Source organism: Gallus gallus, chromosome 4 (assembly GCF_016699485.2).
Source record: "Gallus gallus isolate bGalGal1 chromosome 4, bGalGal1.mat.broiler.GRCg7b, whole genome shotgun sequence".
In the NCBI taxonomy this organism is placed as follows: Eukaryota; Metazoa; Chordata; class Aves; order Galliformes; family Phasianidae; genus Gallus; species Gallus gallus.
The window spans coordinates 68,054,228-68,073,330 of record NC_052535.1 but is presented as its reverse complement, the minus strand read 5'-3'; the positions used below and the strand labels follow the sequence as shown (position 1 = coordinate 68,073,330).

At 40.3% G+C, this 19,103-nt stretch overlaps 1 protein-coding gene across 20 annotated transcripts in view; it reads left to right on the top strand.

Moving 5' to 3' along the window:
* LIMCH1 (LIM and calponin homology domains 1) overlaps positions 1-19,103 on the top strand; it is a 164,889-nt gene that overhangs the window by 63,852 nt on the left and 81,934 nt on the right. For 19 of the 20 annotated variants that reach the window (XM_015285469.4, XM_015285467.3, XM_040699791.2 and 16 more), the window contains one exon: positions 7,472-7,541. In XM_015285469.4, the coding sequence (XP_015140955.2) occupies positions 7,472-7,541 (70 nt within the window). Of the gene's footprint in view, positions 1-2,995; positions 3,023-7,471; positions 7,542-19,103 lie in introns of those variants that run through there. The other variant, XM_046940887.1, reaches the window with a different exon arrangement.

Sequence of the window (19,103 nt, the reverse complement as noted above, 5' to 3'; positions counted from 1 at the left end):
TCCCAAAGTTTTTTCTTTTTTTTCCTAAGGCGTTTATTTTGTAGATTAGTACATAGTGTTATGTAGCTTAGTAAAATGTGCAGAAACAATGTTTGCTGTTTTTTGTTAGTGCTCTGACTCTATAACTTTTTCTCTGTTCTGTGAAAGAGCAAATATAATGGTGGTTTATTGCTCTTCGTCTTGGTAAAATTGGTTATGTACAGTGAGTGGAGGGAAAGATTTTATCCTTTTTCTCGTGCAAGAAAATGTCCAGGGAGGGCCCTTCCCTTCAATCATGCATGCTCTTAAAAAAGCCTGCAATCTTTTTTGTACTTTTAAATTTGAAAAAAAGAGAGAGAGAGAGAGAAGTTAGTCATATACATAGATTATTTGAATAGTAATTAAAGCAAAAATGAAGTGTAATTGTAAATGTGCGTGAGCTGAAAGTGATTGTGATTAGGAATTACTTAATGGAATTTATCATTTACTCTGTCATGAGAATAATTTTCTTCTATAAATAAGAAATCTCCTTGGCTTGTGTTCTTTATGGTGATGAATGAGCTGCTTATTCTCAGAGAGCAGACTTTCTTAAGGCTTGCATCATGGCTATCATGCATCTGACCAAGCTTTGGGCTGGCATGAATGCTGTTTTCACTAAGAGCTGGATATGTGCCAGATCAGTGCATGTATAATGCTATGGAATAGAAAAACTTTGTTTTTGAGTCAATGGTAGTGCTAGGTGTGGAACCTTATTTCAGAGCAGCTTTAGCTGGTATTTCATTTTGGCTCTTTAAAAATCAAATTCTTCTTGCAAGCTAATCTCTTCTATTTAAAATTGCTCTACCGCTTATGGAGATCTGGTAGGGGAAAATAAGTATGCAGTTACCTCTGTAGATTGTAGGAATTTGGTACGTCGTTTTACTTATCTGTCAGTGGTAAGAGCCTGGCATCAATTCAGCGCTCAGCTGTACAGTGTACAATGCAGATACTTATGCTTAATTAAGTTTTGTTTGAATTTGCTATTCCTGGAAGCCAAGAAGGTATTTGAGTTTCACAGGTGTACCTGAAAGTTTGAATGTGACCCATGCCTTAAGGTAAGAAGGGATTGGTGTTCTCCTGTGGTTTTCAGGCTGCGTATTGTAAAGCCAAAACATAATCAGCATCGTGGATTTGGCATGGCTCCAATTTAGAGAGACGGGCCCCAAGGCTCATTAAGCACTGAGATTTGGGTTCATGTGAGGACATCTGAAACAGTTTTATATGGACCCGGAGTTTTTCATCTTTATGTTTTACCGCAACATTAAGATGACGAGCTACTTATTAGTATAGCTGAGGTTGAGGGGTCAAGGGTGATGTAAACCATAATGTTTAGCTGTGTGCATGAGGAGGAGAGAATGGCCGTTGAGGGGCATGCTCAAGTACAATTAAAATGACCTGTCTTTGTAATTATGTTAAAAAAATATAGGCATCTCAGCAGACTAAATAGTGGGGTTTTTCCAGTGCACGTTTGTGATTGACAGAGCAGGAGTCTCTGGAACACTGATCCATTCAAACTGAGTTTTGCTGAAGTGCAAAGCAAGGTGATCCTGTGAGAGGTTTCAGCTTTCCAAGAGTGTATGCTTAAGAGCTTGTTTTGAATAAATACTTTGGGTAATTATCCGTTCTTATTGCTACCTTGTAAAATTGAGAGTTGTAAATCTGTAGGTACATGAGATGTTATACATGTCATTCATTGTGGTGGTAGGTTCTGTATAAATAGTCCTTGTGAAGGCATGATCTTCCCTGTTGTCTTTCTTGAGCTGCTTTGCAAGACCTGTCTTATTCCTATTTCTAGTTGGCAGAGTATAGCCCGTGTTATGCTGTATTTGGCTTGACTTTTCTTAGTCCTACTGGTTTGCACAGTTATTTATTCTCCTTTCACTTATCAGACTGGACTGTGAGGCCTTTATATGACAAAGGCAGTTCTGTCTCGCATGTTAAAAAAGCACCTTGTTCATCTGACACTAAATAAATAATAACAGGGACATCATTAGCAATCAGTTAAGAATGTTTTCCCAAAAATATTTTTGTGACCTCAGGAACAACTCTATATTTTGAAACTTCTTTGCCACTTCCTTTGCAACAAAATCTTTTGACTTTTTGTTGTCTGCACTGTATCAATGTGTTTTGTTCATACTTAAGATTAATAGTGTGTTTTCTTCATCTTTTCAACTATTTTGGGCATATTGGAGTTGCCACTATATAGCACAAGCTTAAAATACATAGATACTAAAATTGTCTGGGCTAGTAATAGTCAAGAGCTGAAAAGCTGTTTGTTAAAATATACATTTGTAAAACTTAATTTTAAAAAGAGAGTTGTCTCCTTGAAGGTTTACTGTGGATAGGATTTTGTGGATAGGATTTCCTGAACTCTCAAATATGAAATACCTTTTTGCTTTAAGTGTAGGACATTAGTCAGCTTTTCTTTTTAGGAATATGATCTGCTGTTTGAGCAAAGAACTCTGTTGGATGCATACCCATCCAGCCTGGATTCATCTGTGAACCACACATCATTTCAGCCTTTCATTTTTCCATTTCTGAAGCTTATTCTCTGCAGTTTTTCCTCTTAGAAGCTAAGTCGTCTTGGAGGCTGGATTTGGCAGCCATCCTTAGAATATTTTCTTAACTGACGCTTTCTTGCAAGAATTTCATGTGCAGTTGTCTTGGTGCTTTTCATTAGATCTTTTATCAGCTGTTGCCTGAAACGCCTTCTTTTCCTGGCAGAAGCCTTTCAAATTCTTAACCGGTGATAAACAACCCCAGGAAGGTCTCATAGGTTAGTCACACAGTGGCTAGTACTGATTTCAGCCTGTCTGTCCTACTGCAAAGATACCTTATCTCCTGGAATTTCAAGCCTTGGGGACGGTACCAAATAGAGCAATTGATTCTCCCCATACGTACCAGAGCTGTTTTTCACAAGGGGAAGGAAGTGACCTAGCTTCTCCCTATAAGAGCGGGAGTGGATCAACTTTCCATTGCTGCCATGCCCTGATGTTTCCATAAGGTAAGGCTGTTCCTGTGCAGAGTCTTACCAAGCTGTGCCTAACAGCTGACCACCAAAGGATCTAAGTCAATACCTGGTCGAGAGAAGGGGTAGATGGGATGGATATGTAAATGTTGTGTTGAAAGTGGAAATAGCGTTTTAAGGAGAGAAGTGAAAAACAGGACTGACTTGACTCAGGACAAGTGCATAAATGCCAGAAAAGCTGGACAGAAATCCTAGTCGAGTCTGAAGGACCTTGGTAATGGGTCAGGTGTGTGCATGCAGGACTCCTGTTTTACATATGGAACCTGAAGAGCTTTGACTTTACCCTGTGTTGGATTGCTGTTTTTGGGGGGGGTTGGTGGGATTTTTTTCCCCATCATATTATATTTGAATTTTTTCAAGAACTATTCTGCCTCATGTATTTTCATTTTTGCTATGTTTTTGCTTCTTTTACTGTTATAATGTTTCTTGAGATTTCCTTGTCATCTGTTCCTTTTGGTTATGTCAGAGAAGTGCAGGATGTATCAGAAACCAGAATTCCTTCAGTAGGCAAAGTATGTTCTTTCTTTTTCTCTTCGTATCAATGACTTTTAGCAACAGTAGTTGTTAAGACTCCAAAATGTTTTCTTTGTGTAGCAAGTTGCCTGAAAGCTAAAGTTGTTTAGAAATCTTCCATAACCTTGTTTTGACAGTCATCTCCAACATATGCTCGGGGGTCATTAAACCCCAGCTACCAAAAAAAGGTCAAACTTGGGGAAGGTACCTACAATCTCCTTTTGAGAACAGCACTGAAGGACACTGTTTGACAGTGTCTATTCCCTCACCATCTCGTATCAGACCTTAAGTTACCAGCATCTTACTGGAGGGGGAGGGAAAAAGGAAAAGTCATGGAAGACTTAAAAATAAGCCTGCTTTTTTTCTTTTCTCCAGACAGCATAGTTGGACTTTTCCCACTCACATCTGGTTTCCTAGATTCCTGGTTGCAGGAATATGAAAGATAGTACCAATACCATAACAAAAAAAAAAAAAAATCCAACCGTTATGCTTCAACACTGACAATTTAAACAGTAGTTCACCAGCTTCTACATAACAGAATGTGGTACGTGGTGATGTAAAGGTTTTGTTGTGTCTTTAGAGGATGAAAATCTGTTTGTGGGTTTTCTTTGCTTGAAAAACACAACTGTACAAAAACCTGAACTAATATATGTGTGCTTGGGAAAACCTGAGCTTGCAACTTGTGGACCTTTATTTTTGAGGCAGAACAGGTGGGCTGACATTTACATTAAGAGCAAACTGCATGTCTGCCTTTGATACCCTCACAGGGATGCAAGTATCTGAGCTTTGATTATTTTTACTGCACAAGGAAAAGGACTGCCTCCTTGGAGGAGAAAGTGTGAAAAGAGGTCAGTAGGAGCTAGGAGGATCTCAGAGAAATGGGTGGTCATTTAAAGTCTGAGCATGATTTGGTATCTGGCTTAAAACTTCTCTCTGAACCTGACAGCAGGGACCTTGGTGACTTCAGTAGGCTGATCACCATTGCTGATCTGGTCATTCCAACCGATGTCTGAGGCAGAGGGTTGTTTGTGTCATGAGTTACAGGTATTTGTTCAGCAGGTGCCTTCGAGCGTCTTCCTGCTGCAAGAACAAGTGTTTTCCATTGGAAAACAGAGGAGACTTTCATATTGTGAGAGGTAGACTAGACACTTTTTAGTCCCAGTTTTTGTCACATGCTTCCAAAAGTGATGGAACTAACTTGTTTAACCTGACTGGGGGATAGGGTTTTAGCTCTTTGTTGTGCCTATGGGTTATGTTGATTCCCTGCCCTGTGGTATGAAAATGATAGGGTTAACTTTTGTAATAGAGATAAGTGTTGTGGAAATAAAGCATAGAACACTGTGTACGTGTTACAGCTGATGTGGAAGCTGATGGATTCTACCTTGTTCCTACATTTGTTCTGACAGAAGACTGTGAAGTTATTTTGTCTCTTTTGGGGGATGGGAAGGATGTTATCTCATAAAATTTTCAGAGATGACCCATATGGATGGACAACAGATGCTGGAATTGTTCCCCTGTCTGTGGATACCTGTAGTGCAGTCATCTAGCCTTGCTGTGCAGTTAAGGGCAGAAAAAATACTTGCTTCTGGTTAGAGTCATGTTGGCTTAGTCCGGATGCCTGCAGTCCATTAGCTAGAACAGTGCTTTGCCAGGTACCATTTGCCAAGGTTTCTGAGTGGTTCTGGTGGATTTTTTTACAACATCTTATTTGAATGGAAGGGAAAGTACTGCAAAAAGCAAATATTTATAAACAAATGAGCTCACACTGTTATGGTCAGGGCTATGGCTGGGAGAGTGACATGGCCAAGAGCTGTAGCTGTAGAGGGCCTGCAAATGGAGCCAATGTAGTGGGGCTGTAGGAAGGGTTAGGCAGCAAAAATTACCTCTTCTGTGTATTTGTTCCCTGGGGGCCATGTCTTCACCTCTGAATGCACCTAGGGTGAGGGCTGGGAGCATGACGAAGCCTGGAGCTGCTGCTGTGGCAGGGCTGGAAAGGGACTGCCACAGGAAAGCCTGCGTCAGAAAGCATTTTCCCAACAGCAATATTTACCCCTGGGTATAAGGCTGAGGGCCTTAGGCCAAGTCTGCAGTGCAGCGTGGATGGGTATTTTGTTGGCTCTGTATTTTCACAGAAACCTGGTGGAGTTGATATAATCTCACATATCAAGACAGAGGCTCTAGATGAGTCCAAGGAGCACAGAAAAAATTAGTTTGTGTGTGTTGGCCTGTGTAGGAAGAGGTGTATTTGGTAGCTCTCTTGGAGAAATGAGCAGATAGCGACTGTGGGACTGAGGGCTGACTCTGTGACCATGTGTAAACAGTGCAGCTTCTCAGCCAGGCTGGTGGCTGGGCAAGCTGGCGACACTCAGTGTTTTGGCATCGGGACTGTTGCTCTAGATGAGGCAATAATTTAGAAGCAGCCAGACTGCTCTGGAAGAAATCTGCCTTTGGCACGTTCTGCAGCGGGCCAGTCCTGGAGGTTTTAGTGCCAGACCATTTAGAGATGTTTCCAACAGGAGGTAAACATTTTAATAATAGAGACCTTTCTTCCTCAGGCTTTTCCATCCTGCCCTGGCCCATTTCCTCCCACTTCAGACTCCAAACGGTGATCTAAAGTGTTGTTTATTCCCTACTCTTTTCCTTCCTCTTGTCTTACCCCTCCCCCATATCTCACAGAGAACCCTATACACGCCAGTCTGAAAATTTACTGAGAATGGGCTTTGACTTTGGGGTTTCAATTAAGACCTCTTTATTTTACTTGCTATTGTAGTTTATGGCATTTGATGAGCTCTTGCAGTATGTGTTATTGTGTCTGGTATATTCACATATTAGTAATAAAGAAAATTGGATACTTTTGTTGATATATAATTTTTTCCTTCGGACAGAATAGGCACTGTAGATTGAAGTCACAGCAGAGCTAGAGTATTCAAGAAGTGCTGTGAAGAAATCTTACGTTGCCTGTAGCAGCAGCTGAATGAAAAATATTTGTTTATAGGACTCCTGCTTTGCAAGTCTGAAAAATAAGTTTGTGCATTTGGGGAAAACAAAGTAATTTTTGTTTGCTCTCCTTGGATAAAATTATGATCACAGGAAAAGAGATGTGTTATTCTTTTTGTGCTATTCTATGTATTTAGGGGTAAAAAGTGTTGGATTTTTGTATATGAAGTATATTCTTTCATCATTTGTTTTCTAGGACATGAGAGTTCTAGATTTTTATCATAAGCAGAAGTCATGAGTAGTACAGCAATTTTTATGAGATCAAATTACAGTTTTTAAATGCAAGAAGATATACATAGAAAAAATACTATACTACACGCCCCCCTTTCCCCCGCCATCCCAACTCCCCCAAATGCCACTTACTTTGTGTTCTTTGCCACTCGTGGTTATAGTAGGCTGCTAGAAGGGGCGGTTCCTGAATGGATGGAGCGTCAGCACTGTGAGAGATTTCTTCTTGTTCACTGTGGGTACTCTCATTTGTAGAGTTTTAAACATAGTCCCTTTAGCTGATCTCTTTCAAGATCTTGAATTTGAAGTGATTGTCTTGATCTGATGATTTTCTTCTCAGTGGTTGGGATGGAATTTTCAGCCTTTGGATAAAAAGCATGAGATTTTCATTTGGGAAAAGAGTGGCAGGGAAACATGGTTTGTTACAAGAGGAGCTTATGATGAAAATGCCTCCCTCTGCAGTGTGCAAACTGTCAGACTATTCTTCCTTGGGATACTGAGGGCATTTTTCTTTCTAGCTTTCCTTCATTTCAGTGATGGAACTTCAGGTATGTATGTGCATTTGCAGGAGAAGACAATGGGAAGAATCTCTTCCAGACATACTGAAATGTTTATATGCTGGGAACAAGTATTTGATAATTTGGATTTTGTGACTTAGCACTCATAAATACTCCTTTCTCATAACAGGTTGCTGAATGCAATAAAGCCAGGATTGGTCAAAAAGATCAATAGACTACCAACCCCCATTGCAGGTTTGGTGAGTATATCAAATGGAGAAAAATCTTTCCCTGCTGCTTTTTGCACTTTGGTTTTGTGACTGTGTGATTTAGATAGCAATTATTTCTGTCATTCAGACTCTCCTGACTTACTGAAATCTGAACAGTGCAGTGCACTGAAGACCTTTCTGTCTTTTTCTTCCAGAAGTGGAAAGTACTTAGGAGGGAGGTTGTATTTTTAGAGGAAAATTATCTTGGTTACGTGCTGTCTCACTTGCATGCTTTTCAAATGGTGACCACAAAAAGATACCTTTTTGGAAAGAAAGGCAAATGTATTTGTATATTTTGTCTCATCTGCCTTTTCCTCAGAATGCCACGGTCTACAGGTAGCATTCATTGCAGGATATCTAGGGAACCATTTCATGTTGACTTGAACAGCAGAGTAAAAGTTGCCCATAATCTGTAAGAGCAAGGAAGGCCACAGAGGAGGTGCTTACAGCCTGTGGGCTGAGTCTGTGCCTTAAGGCACTTCACTCCAGCTGGTTCTGGTGTTCAGGAGGTCGTCTCAGAGTGGCAAGGTTCTGTGCCCGCTGCTAGGAAAGAATGAGGGGTATGAACGGATGCTGGGTTGAGTAGAATTAGTGTCAGAAATATGGCCATATTTATTTATTTTTATTTATTTTTTATTTGTATTTTTGCCTGGATATGTGGCTGGGAATGAAAGATTCTCTTGGACATGTGGAGGGGGACCATCCTCATTCTAGACTAATGATACCCTTACGTACATAGATCCTTTCTGTTTCAACATTACTGATGTTTTAATTTAGCTGTCTAAGATTCAGAACATATTATTTGTTTATATTTGAGATCAATGTTCCTTTATAAACACCATTAAAAAGTTTCAGTGTGTTCAGACCTTTAAGGCCGGGTCCCTCAACCTGTAGTTTGACAGGCATGTTTCTGCATGAATACTGCATAGCCTTTCTGTGATGTTTCCTTGTGTGCTTTTCTTTTGTCTTTAAAATCCATCTAGTTCTTTTTCATATTCTGACCCTATTGAAAGGTGTGTTTGGAATAAGCTGCTGCAAAAGATACCAGTAGAGCAATTTTCTTTTCCTTTGCTCTCTTCTATGCAAGATTCCATTTTTATTACAACTGTTCTGAGAGGATAATGTTGAGTTACATTGGGGTTTTTTTTCCTTATTCATGATTAAAATCCCAAAGGTAAGTTGGCTGCAGGAGGAACCTCATAGAAAAAGTGGTTGTGTTGCATTCTTCTCATTTCTTGAGATAAGTCTTTCTGTTATAAGATGTCTTCAAAGCAGCAAGAAAGTAGTGGTTTTCAGGCTGTGAATGATACAGCAGATTAATTTCATGTTGGAAGGTGACTTTTGTTGTTGGCCTTTGTACCCACATCCTCTAGCTATCTTTAGTAATTATTTTTCTAAACATTTTTCCTAATAAAGTAATTCTAAATTCTGAATGTTTTCCCTAGTAGTTTTTCCTAACAAAAACAGGCCAATAGGGAAGTTTAGTTGTGCTTCTGGCTTTTCGAATGTTACTTATTTTAGTAATGCATGTTTTTACCTGCTATGTGTGTTCTCTTCCAAACACAGCCAGCCTTCCAAATGGGGCTTGCTCTTAAGCATGTCTAGCCCTGTACCTGCTGACATTTTTTGCCATTTTTACTTAGTGGGGGGTAAGTGGCTGCTTAAATGATTGTGTGCAAATTTAAAGTGATTGAGTGTTCTACTCTGTTGAAATGTATTTATGGCATAATATTTTAAAGTACAGATATCACTATTGTGTTTGAGCATATTGTGTATTCTTTTCTCTCACCTGTACCATGTCCATGTGCTTGAAAAAAAAAATATTGACATTACTTTCTAGAAACAGTTATACGTCTTAGTTGGGTGCATACAAGGAACGTTATTTATTGCTGAATTTTCTTTATTATCTTAGCTTTGGTTGGCTTGACATAGTATACATTAACTGTTCCAGTTATTTCACCTCAGTATGTGTGGTTTACTCCAGTACTCACAGAAATACCCTAGGAGCATAGCGATCTTATTTGCTTTGAGTAAAGTGTGTGCTTTTAAATTTCTAGATACTCCTTCTGCCTTAAAAGTCTAACTTAATCATTCTATTTTAATTTCATCCCAATAGCTGATACAGTGCATAGCAGTACAGAGTAAGTATATTTTAGTAGAGGCAATAGGTAGATTTTTGTTTTGAGAGAACTGCAGTTAAAACTTAAGAGTAATTGTAAATTACACACTGTTATTTTTATTTCATCATTAAGCTCCGGAGGCATAAGCAGTCATATATAATGTTGCTCTGCAAAATGTCTGCTTAAGTCTAGTTCAGCTCTCCAAGCCCTAGACTATTTTTCTCCTTTGTTATTGTAAGGACAAATGAAGAGGTACACTGTATTGAAGGGAAAGAGAGTGAACTCTAGGCATGTATTGTAGACGTGCCGAAGCATTCATCTGGGAATATTGTCAGCTGAAAAAAAGATTGCCCATATTTGGTGTTTGAGTGATTTCTTATAGTGCTACTGTGAAGTCTTATGTGCAACTGGTCTACTGTTGACAGCTTAAATTGTTCAAACTTTTCCTGGTGTTTAAAGCTAGATGAATCCATAGTTACTCTGAAAATCTTAACAGTGATTTCCTCATGTGGTTTAAAAAGGAATGGCTTATTTTGCAAACCTTTTGTATACCAGAACAGCAATCATGTTAACAAAATTTATTGGTTCATAGTGTCGTAGTGTTAAAGTGAGGACTCGAGGATTTGCACACCTCTGTAGTAAGTGCAGGCTGTATAAATAGACAAAGATGATCTTTGTCTGGTTGCAAGTCTCAGTCAGGATGTGGATTGTATGCAACATTACATATAAAATTACATATGCTCAGCTTGGCAGGCCTGTTTGTAATTTGCTTTGATCTCCAGAAGCGCCGACTGGTTCTGTTATCACAGTAGAGATGATGCATTGCTTTAATGAAATAAAACATAGAAGCAACGGCTTAGTGTTCAGACTTACAGTGACCAATAAATTTGATGAAATGCTTTCTTATTCCTGCTTGTTATCCATTAATCCAGAACGCTAATGCTCCCACCAAAAAGGAAATTCACAAAACATCCAAAGCACATATTAAACTCATGTAGGAATAACAGGCTTTGATGAAAGAGCCACGTTACCAAAATAAATTTTCTCATGCTAGAAAGTGATACTGAATGTCTATTTTTAAGGCTGTCAGCTTTCCAGAAGTATCATTTCATGTATTTAATTGCTGGAAAGGTATTCTGGTCACAGCGACAGTTTATTAGAGTACAATGAATGTGATTACATTGTAAGTGATTTTTACTAAGCCAGTTGCTGTTGGTTTCATTCACTTGGTAGGACATCCGTAGTGCACACAACTTATTTTTAAGGTTCCTTCCAATGGCAGTGTTATACAACTGTGGAATTATATACTCCATAAAAATAATGCATTTGTGGCATTTTAGGTAATTAGGTAAGCACTGCTCTCGAATGCTAACTGTATGTTAGCTAGCTATCCTTTTGCTTTAAAAAAAAATCCTAGTTCTTGCTTCCTGTCCCTGAATAATATCACTCTGTGAGAAAAGAAAATGTTTCTGCCTTATCTTTTGCTTGACAGGGTTTAGGAGAGTTTATAGCATTACTTCAGTTCCTTGACCAATCCCCACCGGAGCTTAGACACTTACTTCAGAGACTGTGTGAAAGAGTCTCACATATAATAGAAGGAAGTAGCCAAGACAAAGTTAAAGGGCTGAACTTCAGCTTGTATCTTGGCTCACGTTTCATCACTACTGAATAAAAATCTGTTTACTGTGGTATCCGGCTTTCAGCTTGTGTATGGGCCTCATCCTTGCAATATTGGTGTGATTTAGCAATGCAAAAAAATCCTCAGCCCTGTGAGAATCACCTGCTTGCATAGTTGTTGCACCAAGGTGAACGGAACTGTAACTTACTGTTTAAAAAAAGCTTCCTTTGAAAGCAAGATTTTTTTTTTTTCCCAGTGATTATTTTCCTAGGAAGTTTCTTTTGGCAAAATATTCTCTGGGAACTTGCTATGAACCTTATTAAGAATAGTTGTCTGTCTGATGGTGCTGGTAATTTGCTTTTATGCTGTCCTGTTGCATAAATCGATGTCATATGATGTCTCAGCAGTACTTGAGAATTGTATTAGCTTTCAGGAATTTGTACTTTGAATTAAGTTCAGAAAAATAGGTTATTTTTCTTCATGCAGATATGAACCTGAAAATACAATTACAAGAGACAAACATACCATAATACTGTCAAAAATGATCTGAGGAGACAAATACGTGGACTTCTAACTGATGTCTATTATTTTTCATTAATCTTTCCAACTTGTACTGGAAAAAAAAAAAAAGCAAGTGGTGGTTTTTTTTTTTCCTAAAAGAAGAATGAGAAGGCAATTTTCTTAATGTCTCACTCTCCTTATAGTACTTCCTGGGAAGAGACAACTTCCATTGTAATATCTAAATTTGTAATAGGTGATAATTTCTGTTTCCTTATTTTGTACTTTTGTTATCTGCTGGACAAATTCATTTACCAGTACAGTTGTATCATACAAAAGCCCTGCTGTTAAGTTGTGGTACATGATAAGTAAACAGAAGCAAAATTTCCCGACTGTCTAAAAACAGTAAGTTCTTGGCACTCATACCCCAAAAGCATTGATGGAGAGCAAAGCATCAGGCATCATAACAAAACTCTATGCAAACCATCCTGCTATGGTTTCTGTGGATCTCTCTGTAGTAGTTAGTTTCTGTTCACCTCCTGTGCCCGCCATCAGTTCTGGTGTCTGAGTGTTTGGCTAGAACAATACTTAGGGTCTGGCCAGTGGTTAGGAACAGCACTGTGTGCTTTGGCTCGTCATATAACGTAAAATGACGCTATGTCAATAATGTCCTTGGGAAAGGAAGAAAAAAGAGGTTTGCATTTGCAATGTCTTTGTAGGTTTATTCCTCTGCTCCCCCAAGTTTTCTATGCTGCTCCTTTGAATCAACTTTTCATTTGTTTTTCCACCTATCTGATTTGGTGCCATCTGGGCTGGGCTGATTTTACCTTGTGAAATTCCTGTTTAATAAATTCGGCTGTATGACATACACACAGTGATTTCTAAGTTTTGTGAAGAATACAAAGTAAACTAACAGGTGTTTCTTAACCAAACTGTTTGTAAACTGGATCTGTGTAGAACAATCAACCTACAGTGACGGTGCAGTTAATTCATAGAAAAAGATGAGAACATTCATCAATTCAAACTTGGCAGGAAGCACGAAGGAAGCAGCTTTGTGGGGAAAAAAGAGATGCCAACCAATAACTACTAAAACTTTAAACTGAAATTCAACTGCTGGTTTTAGTCTGAATTGAAAGTTCTTATTGCTTCCAATTAACCATGCAAATGCTGTCCAGAAAACATTGCTTTCTTCCCATTTAGAGAAAAAGTTGTGAGTCAAATGCAGAGCACAACGTTGGCATCTTGTTTCACGTTTTATGGGTTGAAATGATTTTATTTGCTGTGCTGTTGTATTCGGCTCAGAAACTCACTTACTTGTGATGCTGAAAACTAATCATCCATTTGATCTACTGCTGCGCTTGGGTGGAGGTTTTGTTGATGACTTCCAAGTTTGGACTTTAATGACTTCCAAGTGTAGAGATGTAAGAGAGGGTGAAATAATAGGCAGTTAATAAGAGGTGAGCCATCAAAAAACAACTAAGCAAACAAAGGGAGGTAAATTACCCCACCTTATTTATTTGCTTGTGATGAAGCTGTGAATATAGCTGTAAACCCCAGCTCCTAGTAGTCTCTGTGTCTGCTGTGCCACTCTGGCTGATGAGCTGACCTGAGAGTTCCTTCTGGCCCTAACTACCAGCTAAACTGCATGTCTGGAGGTAGAACCCGGAGTGAGGGACACCTTGCTCTGCTGGTTCTGAAAAGGAGATTATTCAAGTTTTTCTGTGCTCTGTGTACTGTAGATCCTAGACAGCACTCACAGCCCATCCTCTCTGCTGTCCTGAAGTCCCCTCCTGTAGATGCTTCTTTGGCAGCCGTGCTTGCAGTGCACTGGGTAAGCTAAGCTGTTCAATGGCTGTGATCCCTACTTGCAACTCCAACACGATCGTCTCTTTCTGCTGTGCTTTCTGCCACTGTCCCCTATTAAAAGCTGAAGTCTGTAATACAGCACCGTGAGCACCTCACATGGTTTCCTTGTTGATTAGGATGGCACAAGCCAGTGTGTGTGGAGGTTTGTAGGGCACATGCTGTGCACCACAGCCATGAGCAGGTGCAAACATAGTTGTGTGGTCAAGACCTGTTCCTAAACTAGATGGGTTGCGATTCAAAGGTGCTGCTTAACAGACAGCTTAACCTGTGTCCTGAGCCTGCTGAGCACTGCCACTGGGAATGTCATGACTTGCTTTGGCCAAGTGCTAATAATACGTGTAAGCTCTTTGTGGGAAGGATCATCTGCTGGTCTGTTTTTGTCTAACACCTCACCCCATGAGTCCTGCTCCGCAGCCAGGACTCCTAGACAGTATGTTAATACAAATAATAAATAACACTTACAAAAATACCACAGGCATTCCTGTGTCATTCACAGCCTGTTTTTAGACTGCTCTCCCAACTTCTGTTTTCAAGCGTGGCTTAAATTGATACTTGATATAAAAGATATTAACAATTAACTTTATTCACATTAAATAATTTAAAATGTTGGCATGCAGTTCAGAAGGAAGGAGAGCTTTTTCTGTATACAAACCTGAGAGGATGGTTGCAGTGGGAGCAGTTCCTTTCTGAATTTTTTTAGTGTTTCACATGGATGGTTTTCTTGCTCTGTGAGGAGTCAGCTATCTCCCACACTTCAGGTTGAAACCAAAGGATCTACCTGTTTGGGGCTGTCAAGTGACTTCATAGAGATGTATAGGTTGTTTATAACCTATACAAATAGAGGTTTTGACTAATGATTGTTTCCACTGTTTTGTTTTTTTGTTTGTTTGTTGGACACAGGAGGTTTAACAAAGTGAAGGATTCCAAGCATAACATTTGAAAATAGCAAAAACAAAAACACTGTGGCTGCTGAAAACCTAATGCTAGGTAGCTGAAATGTGAACTTGCCCTTATCATGGCATTAACCTTTCCTATAAATGACAGTCTCTTTCTTTATGTTCTGGGGGGGAAGGCAGCTGGTTTGCTGGTTTCCAGCAGTAGCTCATTTGCACCTGTGGAAAGTGCAGATTGACCGATTAATCTTTAGATTTGGCTCCTTCTGCATGTTCAGCCGTGGTTTGTACCGCATTGGTTTGCTGGCTGTAGTCAAGTGACTGTTTTAGAAATGCCAAACTTTTAAAGAAGAAATTTCTAGTATCTTTAAGTACCAGAAGAATGGTAGTTTCACCCAATGCCAGGAGATGCTGTCCCTTCTGCCAACCAGATGAACTCCATTTGCTTAAAGCAGTTGCAAAGCTGTTGCTAAGGAGTTTAAGCTTAGATGCAATCCTAAAATGACTGGTCAGAATCTAAGGGCACAGGGACCTGGGAAAGTCTCAGACTGAAATCTCCAATTTAAATGTTGTTTGTGGTTAAAATTGTAGTTAGTATTCTTGCTCCCTAATTCTGGAAAGCCTCTCACAGGTTGGAGCCTGTAGGTCTGTGCTATAAATACAGTCTTATCCTCAACTGTCTTTTTCAGTGACATGCAGCCTCAGCACTGGGTAACAGCTAGATCCTGGTATTTATTTGTCAGAGTAAGAACTAACTGCAGTGTAAATTGATTTGATCAAAGTGAAAATATTTGCTGTATTTACTGCTACCCCTCATTCTTAAAGCATCTGTGATACAGATCCTTCTGACTGTAAAATCCATGTGATCAGATGCATGTCCCAGAGAATTTTGATAGCTGATGGCAGTGGCTCTCAGGATAGGTAAAGGAGGGTGCTTTCCAGATAGCTCCAACCAGATCAGCCCCTCCAGGTGAGCGGGGACAAAGGTTTCCTAACTGCTGTCAGATCTGCAAACTGCTGGTGGGCCAGTGGGGCTCAAGCTCTCTATTCCCAAATCCTCCTAGGACAAGAGAGCCAGGGTAAATTAGCAACGGTCTGTTGGGACCCCAGCCCTTGCATGGAGGACGAAGGAGAAAGAATGCTGCCTCTAATCTCCTTTTTGGCTGTGGATCAACTTGCCAACATGCATTCTGTTGCGCTTTCCGTCCGCTAGCAACTGTCTGTACTGTTTCTATGCAGAAAACCTTTTCTGGTGGTGTGAGCAGATTGCTGTCAGATGCTGTGCATGTCGCCAGCAGGAGAATACGTGCTGAAGGCAGATGATGGGATGTTTCTCCCTCCAAAGATCACACTGCAGTTGTTTTCCTGGCTTCAAACAAACAAGCAGAAAGATCAGCTAATGGAATACAGCCCAGGTGCCTTAAAGGTCCGTGTGCAGAGCCCAGTCAAATTCTGAAGTCCAGTTCTGTGGTCAAGAGTTTGTAGAGGCTGACACTGAAGTCTCCTTGCCTTCTGCATTCCTCAGTGCTCCTGGATTGAAGCCACTTGCTTCCTGCTTGGCACAGTACTCTCCAATTGTAATGCGCTTCCTCTTAATGTCCAGAGGTATAATGATACAATTGTAAAGCCATTAAAATTAATGCTGCGAAGGAAGCAGCTTAGTTAATTGCCTGTGCAAAAAAATGCAGTGGTAGGCTGAGCTATCTCTCTGAGGCACATCAAAACCATTAGCTGTTAACCATTTGAAAGCTGCATAGCCTCGTGCTACTGTGTGGAAACCTGCCCTATGCTTTATCTGGGAGAGTTATGCGTTCATTTTTGGACAAGTAATATAAGTAATGGTCTAGGTAATTAATACTCTAATACAGAGGCAATCTTCCTCTGTTTGGAGCGGTGTCCTGCTAAAGTCCTGGCTCTGTTACCACTTTTGTTTGCTACTGCCTCCTAATCTTCATGCAGGAAATACTGTTACTGAGATGTGAATGTCTGTTTCTGTTTGGGGGCAGTACTGTGCCCTGATTTATTACTGTGAAATGTGTGAAAGGGAGGTCTCTTTTCAGACTTTAAATAAGGGATGGAATTGAACTTGCTAAATGTGTGCATGCATGCAAGTGTCTGCTGAGCTCAGCTTAACTTTTTTCAGTTCATTCTGTACACTGCTTCGTCACCTTGGCATTTCTCTTTGAATTGCACTAGTTCTCATGCAGAATAAGAATTAAACTTGTGTTTCCCTGTATGGCCAATGCTAAACATGCTGCCCCCCACCTCCTCTTCTTTTCCTTCTTTCAACTGTGATGTGGGCATTACCAGCTCTCCTTTCACTGTGGCAGCTAGAGAGATGTTACCAGAGTTGGTATGTGGTATCAGTGTGCAGGCTCCTTGCTGGCCTGAGTGCCAGATGTGAACCTCACCCTTGCACCTGTCAGAGGCAACAAACTTCAGGCCATAAATTGATGGAACTGAAGGTACTCTGCCCACTCCTTGCCTTATATAACTGGAACTGGGTGCACGTCGTGTGGCTGGTTGTGCAGCCAGCAAATCCCACTGGTGTTTCCAGCTGTCCCTGGATGTTTCTAATGCCTTCTCTGAGCAAATGATGCCTCATTGCTGTTGTCCTTTGGGTACTGTTTTTAGTTCAGTTGGAAGGAGGCTTGCTGTTTTTTTCCAAAGCCAATCCCAACTTTGCAACTCTTACCTAGCAACAGCGTTAATGCCTTCGGGTACTGGCTGACCATGCGCTGTGCTGGTTGGCCTTTATGTCCTCATCTTCACATTCAAGCTCCAGTAGCGCGGTTGTAGAGGGTCCTGGAAGCTGCCTGATGGACGCCTGCCTGTCAGGTATGTGAATGCATGAGGAGATGGAGACCATGAGTCACATAGATGATAGCTTAGGTGTCTGTGGGATGTACATGTACCGTGCAGGCAGCAGCTAGCTCTTGGCTGACTGTAGGAGGGACTGAAGGTCATTTTGTCAGTTGCAGAACTGTGAAGCGGCACCGTCTCCTTGGTCAGTAATGCGTGGATCAGGAATGCTGCTTTGTGGTTTTTGTTGTTGACCTGGCTGTCCTTCCTGCCTCCTGTCCCCTCCTGCCTGCAGCCATGTCGGTGGGTAGCACCATTCCATAAACTCCGTCCCCAGCTGGGTCCGAGTTCCCAGACCAAAGCTAGCAGGTCTGCTGGGTAAGAGGTGTTCATGTATTACTTTCTGGAGTTAGAGCTATAAAAAGTATTAGCACCACTATACAATATATCCTCTGTTATTTAAAAGGGAGGACGGTGAATAGGATCAGCTATTTGAGGTTTCAAGTAATCCAGGGTAATTTTCAGCGTAATTAATATGTGCCAGGAATGTGACCCTTGCTGGGATAACAAGAAGATCTGGATAACTGAGGTGATAGAGTACAAGTTGTGAAAATAGTGCCAGAAAACCGTCTGCATAGGTCAGTTGCACAACGTAATAAAACTCTCAACTGTTGATGTAGAAAAACAGTTTATACAGCTTTTACCTGACATATGCAGAAGTAGAAAAATCCTTTCTCTTTGTACAATTCTCGGATGTTTTCTTTCATTAAGTTTCTTCTGTTATCTCTGAAGAGGTCACAAAGTAGCTGCTTCTTACACAATAACAATTTCATGAAACATAACTTGAAATGCCCTGAGAGCACCACACAGTGATCCAGACATGCTCTTTTGCCGTACTGTTTGTTTTCAATGAAAATATAAGCAAATTTTGATAAAATAAAAGTCACCGCAGAGTTGATAACATGTATTAAGCACAACATACATAGATCTCTCAGAAAGTAGTGCCTCCTATGTATTTCCATGGAAACTGCAACAGATACAAAGAGCACAGTAACACTATTTGATAGTGCAAATTCTCAGCTACAAAACAACATTTTTCAGTGCAGTCACCAGCATTAGCTATGCATTTTTGCCAGTGATGAACAGGAACCTAAATGCTGTGTTTATGAAAATCTGCATCACCACAGTTGACCTACTGTCACCGCTGCTGAAACACGCCACCTACCACCTCACTGTGCTACGTCCACTGTTTGATCTCCATAACCATTCAGCAAGTGTCAATGAATATCAGTGGGTGCCATTTTCTCTGCATGGGGGAACTCAGTGATACCCCTTCATATCATACGTGCTTCCACATTGGATGTCATTTTGTCAGAGTGCCCCTCTGCAGCCAGCTGTCACACAGCAACAAAATGTAGTGGCATATTGGCAGGAAGGTTCAACCTCTACTGCCATACCATCAACATCCACCTCTGATGTTGTGGGCCAACATAATAAAATAGGAGGTATTACTTTCAGAGCAATTTCAGAGTTCTTTCATTAAACAAATAATGAACAAATGCAGGAGTTTCATCAGTCATTAGCTAAATTAGTTACAAAGTTGCCAATCATAAGGAACATTTCCCAGCAACCGTTGTCTGAACTTCCATAAAAGCCTATGAAGAGGTAGAAATTATTGATAAATGCTTTCTTTTCACCAAGAGGACACATAACATTTGCTACTAAAATCAGCATTTAGTAACAAACTTTTGCTTAA